This window comes from Dipteris shenzhenensis, chromosome 1 (assembly GCF_047967505.1).
Source record: "Dipteris shenzhenensis isolate YYH24624 ecotype China chromosome 1, Dip_SZ_1.0, whole genome shotgun sequence".
NCBI lineage: Eukaryota > Viridiplantae > Streptophyta > Polypodiopsida > Gleicheniales > Dipteridaceae > Dipteris > Dipteris shenzhenensis.
The window spans coordinates 58,929,318-58,943,430 of NC_141596.1; the positions used below are offsets into that span (position 1 = coordinate 58,929,318).

The following is a 14,113-nucleotide window of genomic DNA, read 5'->3' on the forward strand; positions in this document are numbered from 1 at the left end:
AACTGAAGTGCTACACCATTGTTACAGCTGGAGTGTTACTTTTCGCACAGCCGTTCTGGCCGGTGAGTGGTTGCGGCTGCACCACCCCAATGCCGCCCAAGCAGGAGAGGCTTACAAGCAGCAAATTATCGACAGCTACACATCTGTCTTGGCAAGCTAGATGTGCTGCTCATGCCTACCATCGCATGCAAGCCCAAGAAGCTGCCTGAGCATCTGAGCACCCAGAGGACTATGAGGGGGCATCAGCAGAATTGGTGGAAGAGCATGGGTATTCAGCAAACGGGATGGTGGTGAACATGGCGCCAATCAATATGACGGGACATCCAGCACTGAGTGTGCCGGTGGGGAGCAGCATTGTGAGGATGGTGGAGCAGCAAATGACCATAACAAAGCAGGTGGCTTTGCCAGTGAGTGTGATGCTAGTGGGTGATTACTTCCAAGAAGCCACCCTCTACCATGCCCTCGAAAAAGCTCGCCCTTGGCGCTCCTTTCTCTTCCATCGAGGCCTTCCCCTCCAAGCATCTTAACATTACTAGCAATATTATTAGCAGAGTTACTTCATTCTCTGTTGTGATCCATGCTTCTTCACATTGTCAGCAACTTTGCTGTTTTCTATTTTATGATTACATCATTGCACATATGTTCTGAATATCAGTTAGATCTATATTAATCTATCCAATATTTGCAACAGCATAACACTCAAAACTCCTAGCTTTTGTCAAACTTTGAGGTAACATGAGAATGTGCTGGGAGCAAGCTAGAACAAAGGACTGCCGAAGTAAGGATTAATAGCACTCCTTCCAAAATAGGACCCCCCAGCTAGTAGAAATCCAATTAGTTAGGGGGTGGGGGTGTGTGGGGGGAGGGTGGGAAAAGGCTTGTGCATGGCATTTTGACATGTGGCAGCAAGTGCATGGCTGGCCACGTGTTCTGGAGGCTTCTAGCGTGAGCACTAAAGGAGGATGGAGTAAAGGGGGTCGATCATTCGATCGACCTCCCTAGAGATGATTTCCGGGACATCCCACAATGTTGCCGGCTGCGAGGTGCTCGTTAAAGCGTCTAATGCGGAGGAGTCTGAGGCTTGCAATGTGCAGTTCGACGATGAGAGCGAAGGCGATGGCCAGGCATCGTGTTGCAGCGGAGGATTGCGAGGTTGACGCCGATGAAGCAGATGTTGATGTTCCGTCTGATGCGCAGGACAAGGATAACGGGCACGACATGCTTCCATAGGTAACGCAGATTAACGAGATGCTTGCGTCTGTGTATCGCGGTAAGTAACCTTTGCAAGTTTGCATGGCTCTTTTAGGATTAAGTGCGGGAGAGGGAGGCCTCCGAAGGTGAAGAGAAAGACATCCAGTCCTAAGGTGCTTGAGCTGAGCGTGACGGTGGGTGTGGGGGGTAGTGACATTGATGTGTCTATACTCTCGAAAGTCGAAGCTTTTCTGAAAGAGGCATGCGTGTCGGGTTTCTGCGCTGTGGAAAGAGGAGGTGCTTTGTCACAATTGCATCTTCAGATGGTTGTTCGTGTGTATGCTCGCAGCATAGTGTATATATCGGGTGGGATGTCAGTAAACCTGTAGGAGCTGTGATCATGTGCCGTGCGCTGAAACAACGTAACATGCACACATTTCATGGTATGTTAGGCTACTGCATGAAGGACTTTGGGGAACCACACTTCAAAAGTGTGTTGAAAAACGTGAGTTCTGACGATTTGAGAGCTGGTGTTGAATTGTATGTAAGATACGGTGCTGATGAGATTAAAAATCGGGTGTGTTTGAGCAGCGCCAATATATTTGACTGCTCTTTTATGTTTTGGAAGTACAAGTTACAGTGCAGAATGGGGATGACATTTAGCAGATGCCTGCTTAAGATGCTGAGAACCGGTCAGGATTACCTGTCTGCTGCGTGGGTGATTCCGTTTGCCGGCAAAGGAATGGAGGCAGAGAAAGCACAGTTGTTGTGGAAGGCTATGATTTGTCCCAAAGCCTTGACTGCATCAGTTGTTGCCACTATTTTCTTCTGTTGTGAGCCCCGATCAGTGCAGCCTCGATTGTATAAACATTTCAAGGGAGTACTGAACGTGCCTGCTCCCAGATACTTCGAGTTGGAAACTCGGCGCTCTCCCTTGGCAACTGCGCGAACTGATGGTCCTGTTGATGTTCCTTTTGAAGATGCTCTACTGTGCCAGAAGAGCCCCTTGAGTGCTGACAGTGATGCAACTCCATCTGTTATGCATCGTTCCGGTAAGGAGCCACTTCTGGAAGCTGACGATTTGGATACTAGCAGCAACAATGTCATGGTGCCGGACTTTCTTCCTTTGGTGACCAAATACAGAAATGGAATACACATCGCTTGAGATGTGAATGCTCTTCTCAGTTTTGTTTTTTTGAGAATATGTAAGACTATGGCCGTGTGCATAAATATGCAGCAAATAAATATGTACCAGCGTTGGGATAATATAAGGAAAAGTTTTTGTAATGAGGTAACGCTCTTCTATCTGTCCTTTTTATATATTGTTTCAATTCTGATTAGTGGAACGAAAAGAAGGCAAAATTAATGTGCTGTAGCAAAAAGTTGCAGTGGATTTTGAATGAAGAGTAATGTGCTTTGGGAGCGATGTATTGTTCTGGCAGTTGCAGGTTGTGTTGGAAATTGTGTTCTCGTTATCGTGTGGTGCTTGTTTTGACCTATTTGGATGTCCTTTGTTATTGGTCGAATTGGTGTCCATTGTTCTTGTATGTCATCTACGTAAAAGTGCTTGTTTTTTGAGTGTGTTACCTCACCTTTGCTTTTTGGTTGTGGAATTTGATCCAAATAATTGGGCCTTGACTGTCGGCGTTTGTTCCTTTGAAAACACCATCAGCACCATCTACAAGTCTATCCTTAATGTTGTAGTTCCCAGCACATAGAAAATTTTAAATTTTAGATAGCCATTAGGTGCCATCGGAATATGCCAAAAAATGGAGGTCTTACAATGACACATGTAAGGACCACATGAGTATACCATGAAAAAGTTGTGTGTGATGATGACATTGTTTTGATGTTCCAAATGTTAAAGTAAGAAAATAGAAGCAAGGTGCCCATAGGGAAAAAGTGGGAGGAGGTTCATGTTTATGTTGCTTGATCGTTTCAAGTTGCATGAACTATATTACTTAAAATACTGGAGACTTTTACTAGTAAAATTGTATGCGGCCAACATTTGATTATGAAAAATAATGGTGTAATCGGGTCAGATTTTTGTAATGCTCTTCAATGATCTCTAACTTTCTTACCCAAAAATTTCAAGCCAAAAAGTTAAAAGTCAATATACAACCAAAACATAATCATTATTTCTTTGCAAAAGATCACTTCGATGTCAAGCACAAACAAAGTTCCATCACCTTCCAAGGATAGTCTTAAGCATTGCTAGGTGATAGCAATTTTATGCCAATAAATGTTGTTGTTGTAATATTGTGGCAAACTAACTAATAGGTTCCCCAATTGAAAATAATTCAAAAAATGCTTTCATGAACACAACTTGAGAGGATGAAGGGTTGGAAAACAAAGGGAGTTAAAGAGGAGATTGAGTAATGAAGACATCCCTAAGGGCCCCTTCCCTTCTTATTTATGGGAGAGAGATTTAAAAACCCTTTTTTTCACATCATCTTGTTGTAGCCTATTGGTAAGAGTTGGTAATGGAAGTCCTTGATTCGAGTGCCCCTTTGCATGAAATTTGAAGCTATCCCTTTGACCTTAGCTTTCTATCTTTTCACTTAGAAATCAATTGAATTTCTCAATTGAAAAATAAAGGCTTATTCAATTGCCTCTCTCCTTAGGTTAAGTTGCATATATGGATTATTTGTTGACATTAAGAGCCTTTAAGACATGAAATTGAGAAGTACAAATGAGCAAACCTAATGGAGGAATTAGGTGAGAGCTAGTAGAGGAGTATAGACTGGTATCCTTTAAATCTCCCATTTGATTTTTGATCATCTTTGGTAGCTTTAATTAGCTTGTCCATTAACATAGAAGGGTGTTGCAATGAATTAGCAAATATATCATGGCCCTAATAGGTCTAGCCATAAACACTAGGTATATCATGTAGGCTTTTTGTTCTTAACCCAACTTGCAACCATGGCTAACCCAACAAGCTTCACACGTTTCACCTTTCATTCTTTGAATTCATAAAGCCTTAAAAGTGATTGCAACGAGTGTAGCTTTTTTAAACAATGTAAAACGTGCAAGTGGTTATTAGAATTATTGCAAAAGACAATTGTTTCAACTTATGCCCAACATTTGACATATTTATCTTGTTTGGTGATTCTCAAGTGCATGTATACCCTTAAAATGTCAAGGAAGCTTGGCACCTATGAAACATGCAACATGGAAAAGATGAAAGGGGCAACATTCATACGTATTTTGGCTCAACATCCTAGCCTAAACGTCTTCAACATTAGCCAAGTCACCTCTATCCCTCTACCTATCCCTTAGCCCTTCCTCTTTGAATGCAAACACAACGGACATAATAGAGCTACTCTAAGTCCTTGCAAAAGAAAGGCAAGACAAATGCAACATATGTCCTATAGCTCCACATTCATCATGTAGAAATCCATTCACTCAACAAGACAAGCATTTGAACAATCAGAGCACATGAACTATCAACAAACTAAATCAAGCCTTGTTTGAATGCTAGCACATGCAATAGGATGGGAGACAATCAATGTTGCCCAAAGGTCACATTGAGGCATGATTCAAACGCTGCCATTGCAATTTCATATTAGCCCAAATATCCTTTGCCCATGATCACGCTCCTCATGTCTCAAGCCTTTCTTGCAAGTCATCTCCTAGAAGGCACTTATGCACCTTGGCATGCCACATTTTAAGTTGCTCAACCTCAACCAGGTCTCCCTTACACAGCTACAAATGTCTCTAATTCATGATTAATTTACAATTACAATTACTCATTGGGTTTAATGCAACTTACTAGGTCTCTAATTGCAGTTACTCAATTGGTTTTAATACTTAGATAGCTTAATAGTTATGGTGAAATGTAGTCAAATGTATTTTGCCAGAATAGTTGCAAACTGTGCACGTGTTTTGTGGACATTGAGATTAAATTAGGTCATGTTAACCACTCCAAAGCATTGTACAAAAGGCATGACTGGCACATCTCATAATAGGTACGTTCTTTACAGTAACAGTACAAAGCCACTTAATAAGTATTAATTGCAACCCCGCAATCAAACCTTTTTACTATGCACCTTTTCAAAAATATCTTTGAATGTGCTCTTAGAATTATTAAAATCAAATCAAATTCCACCCTCGAAACCCTCTCGAAAGGTCACCTCCATAGAAATGGAAAAGACACTCAATAAATATCAATTGCACACCTACAACTGAACTTAATGTATGTCAATTGGACAACTTCAAATAAACATCCTTACACTGCAACTTTTCAATGCGTAGCTTGAATTCTGCTTTTAGAATCATTAAAGCAATGTAACCTGAGTCCAGGAATCCTGTCGTGTCAAAGTTGTAATTATATGAATGGAAAATTCAGACATGATTCCACACAGGTTCATTGTAGAACAAGCTAATAGATCTCATATAAAGTAGTTAGTAACAGCCACAGATGCAACACATACCATGTAGTGCTCTTCTCGAAAACACACAAACCGATGCTTCAAATGAAACATCCACACAATTCTAGTTGTCCACCTGACAAAATGTAACTATGTGGACACTTAGTGACCAGATAAATTACCAAAAACTTCAACCCCCTTCAAAAGTCTGCCTCCCATGCATGCCCTGGATAAAGGTTCTAGCATCCTCCCAATTACTAACAAACATTACTACTCAGAGCGCAGGGTTGATTTACCCCCAGTTGCTCTTGAGCAAATCTGAGGATACAGCAGAAACGTAGCCAAGGTCCTTCCAACTCCCTACAAGATAATGAGGTTCTCCAGGGACCCAATATGCTTAAAAATGCACATGCCAGTATATTGATCAGTTGACTTGAGTAGATTTAAAAGTGAAGCAGCATTCAACAGTGCAAAGCTGGACAGCAACACACCAGATTCTGTGCAGGATTAGGCAAGCGATTCTCAAGCGTCACTGCATCTTCTGCGAAAGCCAGCTAGTAATTTTCAAGCTTGCCACATTCCTTAGCAGTTGGTCATAACTCTTACTTGACGCTGAGCCTCTCCAAGTCATTGTAATGACCACCATTTGACATTTGCAGAAAATGATTTAGTTCATTGCATAAGCCCACCCGTGATCCGCAAGAAATGCCCGCACGGCCTCTTTAATGGCAAGATTGGGAACCAACTGTGATGGTTGCAGCGGAGCACGTGTAAGAGGGTCAAATTTACCCACCTGGAAGAAAAGCAGATAAAATGCATCAGTCTTGCTAAAAATCAAGTTGATTCCTGGAATCTAACTAGGTCCTGTGGACATTAAACCTTGTTCAGATGATCGAGAAGCACTGCATGTTCATAAGTCACCCCACTTGGAGTAATAACCGGGTCGCGAAAAATGTCCATTGTTATCTTGCAACACAAATACTCTGGTACCTTTATACAAACAGCAATAAAGCCTATTCAGATCATTATACATGTGCTGCACCTAGTATCTTTCTGTCTTAATGTAGATATATTCCTGGAGAATAGTTAAAGGCTTTCTACCAAGATGCAGGAAACACCTTACACATTTCATCCTACAGTTTCTGATAACTTCAAGAAGTATCTACTAGTTTCAGCTCATCTAGTATACAACAATTGAAATGGAAGAACGCAAATACAGACACCACAGGTCATATACTTCACCTCCGATGGCTTGTCACATTGAGCTGCCTTATCAAAGACTTCAGCCAAAGTTTGTTTTTTCTCAACATAAGAATTTCTCAATTTGGATGTTTCAGAAGTCACATGACCAAGCTTTTCGTCTGTTTCCTGAATTTCGATGGGGGCACTACTTGTCCCATCTGCATCACGATGTTTCGACATCATTTCCAAGTCGTCGCTTGGGTAAATGCCGTCCATTGAATCCCCACCTTCAACTCCCCTTACTTTGATAACAGCAGTGTCAAAGGCCTCTTCCAGAGCCTTTTCACAAAATTCCCTGTAGACCACAGAATGAGAAGTGAAAAGCTTATATCAACTAAGTAGGTCACTGCACAAGAGAATGAAAATGAAAATTTACAAATGGCCATGAAAAAGACCAAGTGCGGATTTTAGAACTCACCTCAATTCCTTCTGCTTTTGTAGGCGAGGTATAGCAGCTTGCTCCCATTCCGTGTACCTAGCTTTGGCAACTTCTTGCCAGATTACTTCTATCATATCATTTTCGGGTGCTCCTCCCCTTCCAAGTTCCAAGGCCTGTTGATAAGCTCCATGTTAGACAAAGACCTATGAATTTGATTGAGATACATAGTCTATGATGGAAGACTGCTCACGTTAGCATATATGTATTATTGATACGATTAAAATATATATTGAGAGTCATGGTAATGATATGAATGGTTACGCCACTAAAGATTTCTTGAATTACTCACTCATTAAGAAATGTAAGTTACTAGGGAGTCCTAGTGCACATAAGTATGTGGTCTCATCGGTCAAGGGCCAGGTCAGGGGCACAATGGCTTTAATGTAAATTTAGAAATGCAAGGGTATAAAGATACTATTGATTTCCAAATTATGCGTCTTGACAGAACTCATGTGGTCTTGAGCAAGGAGTGGCTCTGTTATGTACCTGGATGCTATTCCTTGGATTAGTGGACTTAATCCAGCAAGGTTAGGAGGCCCTGGGATTAAGAGGACTTGGACATTGGGCAAGTTGGCTATATTTAGCCAGGACGCTTTCCATAAAGCTGGATGCTCTTCTATATAAGATTGGCCAAAGCTATCGTGCTAGTATTCAATGTGTACAGCCCACTGGATGGTCTGGTCTGGATCTTGGTGCCAGGTATGTGTTCTGGTAGTACAATGTGTTTATGCAAATTGCTAAAGGATCATGAGGTAGATTTCATTGTAATTTATGAAGCATGGTGTGGAGAACAGTTTGCAGTAAAATTTGTAAGAAAACATCAAAGGTGTTCAACTTGCAAAAGAGGGGATTTTACAAGCTGACTACAAAAGGAAAGATAGTGAATTTATTTGCCAGTTGTTTGAGAATAGATGGGATCACTGTTGTAACAAATTCCCTGGCATAGGAGGGCAGCAACCTGGTAGAACTCAGATCACAGCTCCTTGCGTATCACTTTGCAGGTGCCTGGGTGTCTTGCTGAAAAAACAGTTGGTTGTTGGAGGCACATTTCACCTGGATCAATGGCAATTCTAGATGGACCATTGGAACAACCAAAAGGCCCTAGGATCTGCTGTAGGACTCACTGAGATCTGGAACAGGAATCACTGCTAAGATTCTTGCACGGATCAACTCTTACAAAAGATGCAGACTTACCATATAAATTCTCTGTGATTATGGGGGTTAACAAGTTGCTCAGTACTCAAAAGCTGCCACTCATCATTTCACTGCAAAATTTTCACAAAGGCCTTCTACATACAGTATGGACCTGCTCACCTTTTCAAGTTGTTTGACAGCTTCTCCATACTGTTTATTTTGCAATAGTGCAAGCCCTAACATGTAGCGTGCCTGACATTAGCCAGCACAATTCACACGATCAAGAGCACTAATCAATTACTCCTTCTCAAAAGCAAGCGTGAGAGCATTTCAAAATGTAAAAACAATCCTTTTAACTTAAGTCTTAACAGACCTGCACCAAAACTCAGATATGAGAACGCTTCAAGATCCTAGTTCCGACAAGCATGCATTAAAATTCAGATATACTAGAGAAATCAGAAAGGACATCCAAGTCGAACCAGCGTCAAATCTAAGAAACATGTAAGCTTTCCCTTTTATAAGGAAGGGAACACCCCAGTGTAATTCAATAATATTCATATAATTCCCGTTTTTCAATAGCGATTCATTGACCACTTTAGAATCCACAAATCCAGGACTCAATCAAGATGGCACACGTATATACCTTTGTAAGACTAAAATACATCAAATCATATAAATTCAGGTTTTCTTTGTTCTAAAGCCCATGATGGCACACATGCCCACAAAAGGATAGAGGACCAACAATGCCATAACATTGTTTTCAGCAGTCGCATGGCAAGACAATGCTTGCTTTATCCTTGCTTGAAATGCATGTACTTGGTATGCAAACATCAATTTGATAAACGCCTCTTCCCATGGCAAGATATACCTCAAATGACAGGTTATGTGCCTCTTGTGCTACAATCCACCCTCGGGACTCCACTCAGCATCTCAATCAGCGTGTGTCCAAGATTTGTCACTTTAAGGGTAGCAGTTTTGCCTTGTCAGCAATTTGACAACTTGCTAGCTGCACCCACTCTAGCTCCTCTCTCTTACCTCCCACCATTCTAGGCTGGTGATTTAAGCTCCAAAGATTCGATCTTCAGAGACCACTCTCCAAAACCAGCTTCCTGGTGGCATGATAGAAGGGTGGACAAATGGGACCAGGTATGTATCATTAGCTGCCATCGTTATCAAGTGAGGTATTTCCCTTTGGTCATGTCACCCTATGTGGAACACTCGGGTTTTTCTTCTCTTCTTTGCTTCCAATGTGCTAGTAGTGATGCTTCTTGTAGCCTCACGATGGCTCAGGTAGGTCCATTTCACAATGTCAGCCCATCCTTTCTCAAGATGCTACTTCAACTCATCTTGGATTGGTTTTAATGCCTTCCATATCATTTCCTGAGGAGTTCTCCTCCTTTTTTCCATTGTCCACCTTTTTGTGGATGCTAATTCATAAATATATATATATATATATACCTTTGTAAGACTAGAGATAAAAAATCTACACAGAAAATAAAAGAGAAAATGAAAGAGAAGAAAAAGAGAGGTAAACAAAAACTTTTATGAAAAACAAAAGACATACTTAGCAAGCAAACCTCTTTAAGTTGCCGGCCCACTGTCAAGATGGCTTTAATAGCTCCAAACTCTTGTTCTTGCTGTGCTTTGAGAGCAGTGAGGCTAGTCGATTTTTTCTTAAGCTCCCCGGTATGAGTATTATGGACCATCTACTGAATCTCTTTCCTTTGCAATAAAAGCATGACATTTTATTGTCTTGTACAGGAATGAATACAAGACACTCATCAACTTAGACATGAAACTCAGTCCTCGCCCAGCGTCAAAATATTGCTGCGATGTTCAAAAGGTACAGCCAATTTTCCAGTCCTATGCATCCATAGCTTCGCTACCTGATGCTTTGACTCCCTAGCACAACTACCATTGCTTTTACTTTAAAAGGTTCTCTTAAAGCAAAAAATATATATACCTTTGTAAGACTAGAATAAGTCCAATCATACAAATTTAGATTTTTTGTTGTTCTAAAGATAAAAAATCTACACAGAAAATAAAAGAGCAAATGAAAGAGAAGAAAAAAGAGGTAAACAAAAACTTTTATGAAAAACAAAAGGAAGACATACTTAGCAAGCAAAGCAACACTTATGTCACCATCAGTGCCCAAGCATAAGCAGCTATACTGGGTTTCTAAAAACCCGCAGAGTCTCTTAAAGCAAAAAATACCTATAAGCACTTGTAAATAACTTTCTATCTTTATCACAAATGAAGCACAAGAGCTGTATATATATCTAGACGAACATGCCCAAACTCATCCACTAAAAAAACACATAACACAGTTTCAATCTCATGGCAGTCGCTCACCAAATTAAAAACCATAAACTCCATCAGGCGCAGCAGGGAATAGCTCTGATGCTGAATTGTGTATGTAGATGCCACGAATAGATTTACATAACAGCCCATGTGCACAAGGACACAAGTGAGATGCTCAAACAGATCCATGTTTTGCATCCCAAAGAGGGCAACCAAACCTTGAATATGAATCCAAATCGAAGTGCTCATTTGGCCATTCCCTAGCCTACATCACAGCTGCCTATATGCAGTTGGTTGTAATCCTATCTGGACTCCCCTCCCAATTACATCATATGACGGTGGTCACTGGTGAGGGAGGAGCATCGACCTTGAACATCGCCCCTGGATGTCAACATTCACTTGGGAGTAGGAGAGCACGCAGAGCATAACACACCACCAGAAATATCCTACGATTGCCATATATTGATAGTCAACATGCAAGTGCCCATACCAAGCACATTGAGGTGAACTCTATCATGTCGCGCAGCCACCAGCAGGGTCGTCAAGTCAGCTAATTTCAGGTCGAGTCACTAGCAGCTCTAAGGGTCAGCTCGCAGCAGCAGATTTAGGCCTAGCCCAGCCCAGTCCAGTTTGCACAGTTCAGACCTTAGCTCTAGGTCAAGGGAAGCTTCATCACCCACCCGGGTTAGGCTGAACTCCTAGCCCAACCTGGGGGTTAACTTCAGCAGAGCGGTGACTATAAATTGCAGACCACCATGGAGTCACAGAAAATGAAGACTTTTGCTGCTGCTACTACCCCGCCCTCAAATCCACCAACCGACTCTCCTACTCAGCTATGGCAGCTGCCCTGACACTACCCCGTACGCAAAGACGTACCAAAGAAGGAAGATCATTTCAGACCTGCAAGAACAGATTTATTACCTAAAAGAGGAAGTCCGAGAGATCAAGCTCCAGCTTGCAGTTCTGGAAAGGAAAGTGCAAGATATGAACAACAATGGAAAACAGAAGTGATTAAAGAGGCATTACACAAGTGTAAGTCTTCTACACCAGCACCACACCTTGTGTCTATGATCCAAGAAATGGCTGCCACGAAAGTAAGCTCAATGAAACAAGAGATGTTCACCGATGTCGACATGAAGGTGAACAAAGCTGATATTTACATGGAAGTAAAAGAACAGGAAACTAGAGCAAATAAGACTTGATTCTGTGTGTTAGGGAAATGCCAGATAGTTGCTATGGTGAGGGAGAGGACACAGACGAAAAAAACACACGTCTCAAAAAGAGGATGAAATATTGAACATCTTTCAGAAGGGAACACAAGCACAGGTCTATTTCAGAGACGGGGCAGCAAGGGTAAAGATTCTTAGACAAACCCAGAAGTTGACGTGTACACGAATATGGATATCTGAGGAGCTCACTCTGACCGAGCTTAGACAAAGAACCAGTGAACTCTCTGAAGGAAGCTAGAAAAGCAGGCCAGTGGTTTATAAAGATGGACAAGCATTGATTCAAGACTTCAAATCTAAGCCCAAAGACTCTCTTGAACTGAAGGTAATCAAGGTCATCCTATGATAGTACTAGAATGTAGCTAGGCCTATAATAACAGTTGCTACGTGGCGCACTCCCTCGACTCTCCGGTTATCCAGATGTAGTGGTCTTTTTTTCTAAAGGCTTGTACTTTGTCTCATAGGCTTCATCATGTAGCAGAAATGGGGGAGAGAACCAAAACACATTTAGCCATCGCAAACAGCAAAACTGATCCAGAGTAATAGTCCAGCATCTATTGGCAGAGGATATTAGAAGGAAATGTTTCCAAACAACAAATGGAAGACCTCGACCAAAAAACCTTGCAGACGACTACTTTGATTGATTGTATTGTAAAGTTCCAATTTAGGTGTTTCGTTTCATTTTTCATCCACTCTATATGAGTCCCAACAAAAAAGGATCTTTGCATAACTTGTGCATCAGTTTCGGGTCCCATGAATCTAGTAGATCTCCGTGGATGCTAGAAGAGACGATCGATCAATCCCTCTCCCTCGAGTCAAATGGTTCAGTAGTGTTGCACTCTTTTTCTTCATACAGTCAGAAAGGTTTATCGTTTTGGATATGTTTCGTACTCTTTTCGTACTAGTACTGCATACACTTAAAGCGTACAGAACAGGCAGGCCTATAACATTAGAGCCTAGACTGTTGTATAATGTGCTAAAAAAGTTCAACTCAGATTCACGGCACTACCCCGAAGACTCGTGTAATTTTCCTGGGTCACACTCAAAAAAAGCTGTATTTACATCCACTGACCTTGATTGAACTTTTATCCAACTCCAAAGCTTTCCTACAATCTGCCTCCACCCGCTCCCAGTCACTGTAAAGCCAGACAACCTCAATATGTCACAGAAGAATCCCGATGATGATTTATCAGAACTGGACGCTCCTATCGAACACTTGAAGCAGATACAAACCGAGACTAAGGTACGTATGATTTCATCGAAGATCACAAACAGACGAAAATGGTTTGTGTAGTTACTTCCGCCTCTTATGACAAAGTGCCCTATTCGTCCAATATGTGGGGATATTGGGGCGAAGCGTGATTGCCTGCATTATCAAGAAGGGCATAAGTAGTTAAGCAGCGGCGAAGAACGGAAAGTAAGGGACGATACTTTCGAAGGAGTAGCATAGCAAAGTTCTTTCCCAGAGGGGCAGCGTAAAACGATAGAAGACCTCAGTGTACGCTTCAATAGCCGCCGACAATCGTTCTTTCTTGAAATAAAGGTTGCCCTGGTCTTTCAGAAGTTCCGCTTGTTTGTCGACACTCGCAACGCCTCTGGACATCGTGGCGGCTTTCCCCAGACGAAGAACTCTGTACTTCGATTCTCGCTCGAGAATTAGTTCGCACAAGCAAAGAAGGGGGGGGGTGTCAAGGTAACGGGGGCAGGGGCAGATAACCCTCCATTGGAAGCAAATTCCGAGAGGCGATAGATTGCTAAACGGAAAGAACCATGATCATGAAAGCCAAGGCAGCATCAATGGGGAAGGATGGTAAGGCAAACTCCAGGGATAGGCGCAGGAGAGATCCAGAAGGATGCGAGGAGGGAGGGAGGGGGAAGATGGGATGAAAATGGAGGCAGATCAAGGCGAGTTGGGCAAGACAAATACGACAAGCATCGATGTGTTCATCCTCCCAAGAGATTTACGGCATCGATTCTTTGAATTCCACCCACAACCCAAAAATTCTACCGTGTCAGATGATTTGTAGGTCGCAATTTCTACCGACTCAGATGATTATGTCGCAGTTTCAGAAGTTGTCACATCCCCCTTGTTTACCTTGGATGCCCAACTTGTTTCAGAATTCTTCAGAAAATCATCATCATCATCATTTACTTCAAATTGAGACGCTCCTGGATGCCCTTAATCCACAGAAATTCTGCATAAATCATCA

General features: G+C 41.9%; 2 protein-coding genes across 2 annotated transcripts; one reads left to right on the forward strand and one right to left on the reverse strand.

Annotated features, from left to right (window-relative positions):
• The first annotated feature begins 1,116 nt into the window (after positions 1–1,116).
• Positions 1,117–2,448, forward strand: LOC147906117 (uncharacterized). The gene is made up of 3 exons (XM_087386342.1): positions 1,117–1,211; positions 1,432–1,696; positions 1,820–2,448. Exons 1-3 carry the CDS (start codon positions 1,117–1,119, stop codon positions 2,354–2,356), a joined length of 897 nt encoding a protein of 298 aa, XP_087242468.1. The 3' UTR covers positions 2,357–2,448.
• Positions 2,449–5,400: 2,952 nt separating this feature from the next.
• CHIP (carboxyl terminus of HSC70-interacting protein) lies at positions 5,401–13,976 on the reverse strand. The gene is made up of 8 exons (XM_087376592.1): positions 13,396–13,976; positions 13,202–13,269; positions 12,976–13,039; positions 8,557–8,628; positions 7,222–7,355; positions 6,804–7,098; positions 6,441–6,551; positions 5,401–6,354 (listed from the first exon to the last, which is right to left on the reverse strand). Exons 1-8 carry the CDS (start codon positions 13,504–13,506, stop codon positions 6,229–6,231), a joined length of 981 nt encoding a protein of 326 aa, XP_087232718.1. The 5' UTR covers positions 13,507–13,976; the 3' UTR covers positions 5,401–6,228.
• Between the last annotated feature and the right edge of the window lie 137 nt (positions 13,977–14,113).

What these genes read in the sequence shown, in the direction of transcription:
- CHIP (XM_087376592.1), bottom strand. Translation starts at nt 13,506, where the DNA reads ATGTCCAGAGGCGTTGCGAGTGTCGACAAACAAGCGGAACTTCTGAAA. An exon ending in TGGATAAAAGTTCAATCAAG is followed by an intron (nt 8,629 to 12,975) that starts GTCAGTGGATGT and finishes GGCTAATGTCAG; the next exon opens with GCACGCTACATGTTAGGGCT. An exon ending in CTGTCAAACAACTTGAAAAG is followed by an intron (nt 7,356 to 8,556) that starts GTGAGCAGGTCC and finishes GCTTATCAACAG; the next exon opens with GCCTTGGAACTTGGAAGGGG.
- LOC147906117 (XM_087386342.1), top strand. Translation starts at nt 1,117, where the DNA reads ATGGCCAGGCATCGTGTTGCAGCGGAGGATTGCGAGGTTGACGCCGAT. An exon ending in GCGCAGGACAAGGATAACGG is followed by an intron (nt 1,212 to 1,431) that starts GCACGACATGCT and finishes TACTCTCGAAAG; the next exon opens with TCGAAGCTTTTCTGAAAGAG. An exon ending in TCAAAAGTGTGTTGAAAAAC is followed by an intron (nt 1,697 to 1,819) that starts GTGAGTTCTGAC and finishes ATGTTTTGGAAG; the next exon opens with TACAAGTTACAGTGCAGAAT.